Source organism: Gallinula chloropus (assembly GCF_964237585.1).
Source record: "Gallinula chloropus genome assembly, chromosome: 10".
Lineage (NCBI taxonomy): Eukaryota > Metazoa > Chordata > Aves > Gruiformes > Rallidae > Gallinula > Gallinula chloropus.
In genome coordinates, this window is record NC_140095.1 from 3,922,676 (window position 1) to 3,929,227 (window position 6,552).

A 6,552-nucleotide genomic window follows, 5' to 3' on the forward strand; every position below is an offset into this window, starting at 1 on the left:
GCCTCGTGCGCTGCAGCCGGCCGGGGAACGAGCAGCGCCCAGCGCCGGCACCACCCAGCGGCGCGGGGACGCGGCGAGGGGCTCCGCACAGAAGCGCCACAAGAGGCCGCCCGCGCGCAAGCGCTGCCTGTCAACCGACACCGGCCCCCGCCAGCCACGCCCCGGCGTTAGCCGGCCCAGAAGTCTATCAGCGCCACGGCCACGCCCCGTGCTGGGCGGAGCGAGCCCGGGAGAGGTGCGGGGCGCGACGGGCGGCTGCGTGTGAAGGGTCGGTCGTATGGCGTCCTCTGGGTGCTCGCGGGTGCCTGTGGAGCCGGGTGGTGTGTGAGAGGGGTCCCGCGGCGCTGCTGTAGTTGTCGTTGCGGGTCGCGCCGGCTCGAGGTTCTCCTCGCGAGAGAAGGGAGTGGGGCAACGGGGACAAGGTAAGGCTGCGGGGCCGGGCCCTACCGGCGGGAACTGGGGCTCCTCCGCGCCCTGCCTGGGCTGTCGGCGGGGCGGACGTAGCCCCTTTGTCCCGCCGACGGAGCTGGCAGGCCGCTTGTCTGCCGACGGAGCCCCGGAGGCAGCGAAGGGCAGGCCCGGGCATGTCCCGGGGAGGCGGCGCCTGCGCCGTGCACAACCCCGCCGTGCCCCGCTGCTGTAGCTGGGCCTGGGGGAGCGGGAGGGCGGCAGGGCCCTGCCCGGGGCGGGGGGGGAAAGCTCCCTGCGGGGCCCGGGGGTGCAGCTGCGTGCGCCCGTGCGTGGGGTTCCCTGGGGTCCGGCAGTGAGGCCCCGTGGCCTGGCGCTGGTGCAGCAGCCTCGTCATCGGGCGCCTGAGGTGGGCGGGTGATGACGGCTGTCGCTACGGTGGGTCGAAGGCTGGCTGTACCCCTCGAGTGTCCCGGCCGGCCTGGCCAGGCCTGGCTCGCCCGGTGCGGGGGAAGAGGCGCCGCGGGCCGGGCGCGGGGGCCGCCGGTACGTGCCCGAGCCGGCGCCTGGCTCGGCGCGCTCCGCACGGGTCGGTACCTGCAGAAGGACCGGGCGAGCAGCGGGCGGGACAAATGCCTGCAGGGAAAAGCGAGTCTCTAGCCTGGCTGCAGAGACGGTGTAAGTTTTTCTGCCTTTCAGGCGTTTGATACGCTTACGTTTGTTTGTCCGTACAGATGATTGAAACGCTTGTAACTACTGAAGCTCAGGAATTGCTGTATCAGCTCACAGCCCTGTTAGAACAGGAGTTGAGATGCCAGCCAAAGGCCTCTGGCCTGAGACTGATCGAATCTGCTCATGACAACGGCCTCCGAATGACCGCACGGCTGCGAGACTTCGAAGTGAAAGATCTCCTCAGCTTGACTCAGTTCTTCGGTTTCCACACAGAGACGTTTTCCTTAGCTGTGAATTTGTTAGATAGATTCTTGGCAAAAATGAAGGTAAGTTTGTTTTAAAGCACAGTTATTAGCTTCTGCTCACTGCAGCCTTGTTCCCTTCGTTACAACGTGTTTGGTTCAGATTCTGATTGTGTAGGAGCTAAAAAGTGGCTTTCCCTGTTCAGATTTTAGTGTTGCTAAGAAGGCTGTTTCCTCTGGAGAAAAGAAAGAAGAGGGCATCAGTTTAAACTTGAGGATACCCATAGATTTGGAAATGCAGTCTATATTAATGATTTAGACCAAGATAGATTGGCTTGCCTGTTGAATGTATACAAGGGCATCTTAAACTGTTTATTATAGTGCTGTTTAAACCCACCTGTAAGCCTTGTGTATATCACGAGGCTCAGTGCTGTTCAGCACTCCAATCTGATAAAGCATTTAGTTAGCACTTCATTCTACCATGTGTATGTGTCATGCTGACCTGTGTGGTTGTTAATCTAACAAAACAGAAATACCACTATACTACTTGGTCAAGAACAAAAGTTTGTTTTCCTTGTGTGTTAAAACAAAACTTGAGGAAGACAGATGGAGTGGAGAGGAAAATAATGGTTTGAAAGACCTGTGAATCTAAATAAGCAGTAAAAATGGTGACTGTAATGCCTATGGAATAAAATAAGTCTGTTTGTGTATATATGTGTGTATAAGCCAATATGGACAATATTTTCAAGTCCGAAAAGCTTCTGATTAGACTATTATAGAACCTCAATCAAAATACACTTTTCAGCAATTTTGCTTTTTAGATGAACAAGACAGAACTTGGGCTGTGTAAGGGTGTCACAATTTAGTTAAAATAAGAATGTAAGTACATGAAAGATTGATTTCTCTTCAAGAAACAGAATGCCCTCCTCACCCCTCATAATTTTGTCCTAAAATACACCAGAGCATACATTGTACTTAGATGCTGAAACGGCTGATGAAAGGTCTTCCTCTTTGAAAGTAACAACAATTTATCTTTCTTTAGGTACAGCCTAAACACTTGGGCTGTGTTGGACTCAGTTGCTTCTACTTGGCTGTGAAGGCATCAGAGGAAGAGAGAAACGTTCCCTTAGCCACTGATTTAATTCGAATCAGCCAGTATAGGTTCACTGTTTCTGATATGATGCGAATGGAGAAAATCGTATTGGAGAAGCTCTCTTGGAAAGTCAAAGCTACAACAGCCTTCCAATTTCTGCAACTATATTATTCACTCATTCATGAGAATTTAAGCTCAGAAAGGTAAGATGTCTTAATAATTAATTTGCCATGAGTGCATGTGATTAGGAAGCCTATGTAGAGAAGTAAGCAGGGAAATTACTACAGTTAATTTGCCTTTCTATACTTAACCAACAAATTTTCCCCCTTACTGGTAAACATCCTAAGAGTGACTATCTGTGTATTAATATTATTTTATTTGAAATGTTGTTTGCATAAAATCATCTAAAGAGTATTGTGCTCTGAACCAAAACCCAAACTTGCTCAATAATGGTAGAATAATATATCTCTGCTTATGCCACATGAAATACTGCCTCATTGCAAAGATTTCAAAATCTAGCTTAGAAAGAGATTCCTCTTGATAGTGAACTTAGGCTTACCAACAGGGAACTTGTATTTCATAAAGCAACTCTCTCTAATGTAACACAAGACTTATTTTTGGCATTAGGATTGCTAAAACCGGACACCTGTTTGAGTGTAACCCTAGAACTTCTGGGACAAGTGAGGCCTTTGTTTAGATAACAGATGTTCTTGCTGCTTCTCTGAGTTCCCAGGGCAGTGCTGCCTTGATTGAGTTAGCATTCTTCTATGTTGCTTCATCTGTTTTTATTATAGGAGAAAACACCTTAATTTTGAGAGACTTGAGACCCAGCTTAAGGCATGTCACGGCAGACTCATGTTTTCTAAAGCAAAGGTAAATGTCTTGAAATCTAAAAGACAATGAGACTATCAAAACTTCAGTGCTTAAGCAGTGCTTAAAAAGGGTTTTTTTTTTGTCTCCAGCCTTCTGTCTTGGCACTCTCCATTATGGCACTAGAAATAGAAGAACAAAAACTACTGGAATTGACAGAGGCATTGGAATTTCTGCAATTGCATTCCAAGGTATGTATAGACAAAGTTTAAGGGGAGGCAGGAAGAAAAATGCATGCAAGGGCTTACACAGTGGGGAAGGGAGGAGTCCATTGGCATACTGGTTTCTTTTGTGGTTTTGTTGTGGGTTTTTTTCCCATTTGGCTTTGGATCTTTAACTTTCTATCTCATGTGAAGAAGCTGAAAGTATATATATGAAATAAAGATTTAATGAGTTATTAACTTAGATATTCTTTTTTGTTATTTAGATAAACAACAGAGATTTGACCTTTTGGAAGGAACTGGTGTTAAAGTGCCTTACAGAGTACTCCTCAAGTAAATGTTCCAAACCAAATGTCCAGAAATTAAAATGGATTGTGTCTGGACGTACAGCACGACAGCTTAAACACAGCTACTACAGAATAACTCACCTTCCTACAATTCCAGAGACCAGCTCTTAATAGGTAACTCTTTGTAGTATCAACTTTTGATAATGTAGAAGCAGTTAGCTGTTAACTACCTCAAAGTTTTTTATTCCATACAGGTAACCTCTTGAAGCATGTAACGTAAAGGTAGTAGGCCTGTCAGAGAGACTAGTCTATACTTGGGTTCTTGCTTGAGCCAGTGCAGTATCTAAAGGAGTGGCAACCTAATATATGCACACTGGATAAAGAACTGATCCTCTGGTGTGCTGTGGGAGCAGAAATGTGTTCTACAGACCAAACTAAAATGTGGAGTAAAACTGGTAAAAAGGCACAGGAAAAAATTTGGCCTGCTCCTATCCCAGAAAGAAGAAAGTTGCCTCTGAGTTTGTTGTAATCATGCACTTCGAACACTCAACCTGTTTAAAATTGTCTTCCTTTTTTTTTTGGTATAACTGACCATTTAGTAAAGTCTAAAATTTGTAATTCAGTTACTCATATTACTGTTTTTTTACTCCGTAGAAATTGTGAACTACTTCCTTATGTAGAATTGAATTTCAAAGGCTAAATGTTTTCTGTAACAGCTGTCTTGCAGTTGTCTGCTATATTGCAGTCTGGTGCTTTGTTTGGCTCTTGTGGAAAGCCCTTCAGCTGACTGCTATCTCTGTTTTTTTACAGGAGTACAGTAAAATGAGCAGAAAACCATTCTTTGACCATGTCAACAGACACAAGTATTTGAGAAACAGAAGTCTCAAACATGATCTTAAAAATAAAGAATTCAACTCATGGAAAGAATATGTAACACTCCAGACTAAAGATCCTTTCAGCAAATGTTCTTCTCAGACAATTACAACTATTCAGTGTCAGTTTTCAGTCTTATTTATTAGACTGTTAACTGTTCACTGAAATACAACACCCATACAAGGAATTTTCACACCTTACAGTTTCTAGGGCAGGTTCTGTAGTCTAGCCTTGGTTTACTATAACAGCAGGTGCTGAATTACATATTTAATTTTAAAAATCCAGTTCACTTTCCAAAGACACTAGAAAAACATGGTGTGCAGTAGCACAGTGCTGCAGTGTCTCAGTCAAACTAAAGACTAATCCTGCTCCATGTTGATGACAATAGCAAATGCCTGTCAGACCACCTGACATGGTGTTTGGTCTGTGTCACGTGTCTGAGTGTTCCTGCTGGGCACCAGCCTGCTGCCACAGACACGATGAAAACTAGGCTGTGTGATACCCACTCAACACAGCAAGCAGCTCTTAGACTGGGAGAAAACAAACCTTATTTCATTGCCTTTGAAAGGTAGTTACTAACACGGCATCAGTGACTTCAGTGTTTTGCAAGAGGTATAGAGTTTACTGAGACTGTGATTATTTCATAGAGTGTAAAAAGTTCACGACAGCTAATGAAGGCTGAAGGAAAGTACTGGGTCAGTTGCCCCAGATTTATCATTAGTTTTCCAAAGTTTGACTGTACAGAAGGTAAAAGTTGATGCTGAACAGGTCCATTTCTACAGGTACAGTAGGAGCAGGGCTAGTGTCCCATATTGGCTTGTAGGCAGGAGCAGTCACTAGATGGCTTGAACTGATCTCTTTAATGGTAAACTTCATAAAATACAACAGATGAGCATGTGAGGTGTATCATGCATCTAGTGCTAACACTGAAGTGAATAAAAACAGTGTGTTATTACTTGTTAGATGAAAAAAGGCAGTGAGGGAACCTTGCTAACAACCTCTTCTGCATTGCTGTGGAGCACAGCTGTTATCAATAGGCTGTTAACTAATTGCCATGTGAACTGACTTACTGGGGAAAGAGATCTGGATGTTCTGAACAGAGTGTGGGCTTAGATATTAATGAACCATTCCTTCCCCATTATAGTAATAGCTTAGGGAGAAACGTTTGCATATATCAAACTGGTTAAACTTCTCACAGAAGACTTCATACCAAAGCTCCATACTGGACAAATCAAGGCTTCCTGTGAACTCCAGGGAGATACTGCACCAGTAAGATGCAGTTGGGTTTTCCATCTGCTAGTGCTATCTGCATTATGCTGGCCTCTGAAAAGCATACACGTGACTGGATGAAAGGTGTGGTGAGCCTGTTTGGAAAGATGAGAGATGGAGAAGAGGCAATGTGCAATTCTGATAGTAATGTCATGTCTCAAGATATGTACCTTTCAATTAAACATTGAAATGCACTTAACTGAAAAGTAACTTTCTTATTTGTTACAAAACATCTTCATAGAAAGTACATCAAGTGACTTATGGTTGAATAGGACATGGAAAACTTCAAGGCAGGAGGCAACAGATTATGGAGGGTTTTTTCCAAAAAAATTAGGATGTAAAATCAGGAAAGGCTAGAGGACCAACAGGAAAAACCGGAGGTGCTTGATAAAAATCATCCTTTTTTTCTTTTTTTGGTCCATTATTCCTCTAACTCCTTTGAGCTGTGAGAAGGTCAAGCTTGAAGAGACTAACTTAAATAGCTTCAACTGTTAAAGTTGACTTCACCCCTCTCCTGTTACTTAATAGTATGTATCACCTGTTTCTGTGTGTTGCAATACATACAAGGATAATGCTTGCTTAAGAGAATCTGGCATTCAAGATTTTTCATCTCAAGAGTTGAGTTTTTGCACTGAGCTGAGCACCCCAGGTTGACTAGGGATAAGTTTAGCTATACA

At 44.7% G+C, this 6,552-nt stretch overlaps 1 protein-coding gene across 1 annotated transcript; it reads left to right on the forward strand.

Annotated features, from left to right (window-relative positions):
* Nucleotides 1-224: 224 nt before the first annotated feature.
* On the forward strand, nt 225-6,073 carry CCNG1 (cyclin G1). The gene is made up of 7 exons (XM_084268612.1): nt 225-422; nt 1,143-1,406; nt 2,365-2,618; nt 3,210-3,288; nt 3,378-3,476; nt 3,713-3,907; nt 4,544-6,073. The coding sequence occupies exons 2-6, from the start codon at nt 1,143-1,145 to the stop codon at nt 3,902-3,904; spliced, it is 888 nt and encodes a 295-aa protein (XP_084124738.1). The 5' UTR covers nt 225-422; the 3' UTR covers nt 3,905-3,907; nt 4,544-6,073.
* Nucleotides 6,074-6,552: the final 479 nt, after the last annotated feature.

Coding starts and splice junctions, on each gene's coding strand:
- CCNG1 (XM_084268612.1), top strand. CDS start 1,143: ATGATTGAAACGCTTGTAACTACTGAAGCTCAGGAATTGCTGTATCAG. Junction 1,407..2,364: donor GATTCTTGGCAAAAATGAAG/GTAAGTTTGTTT, acceptor ATCTTTCTTTAG/GTACAGCCTAAACACTTGGG. Junction 3,289..3,377: donor TCATGTTTTCTAAAGCAAAG/GTAAATGTCTTG, acceptor TTTTGTCTCCAG/CCTTCTGTCTTGGCACTCTC.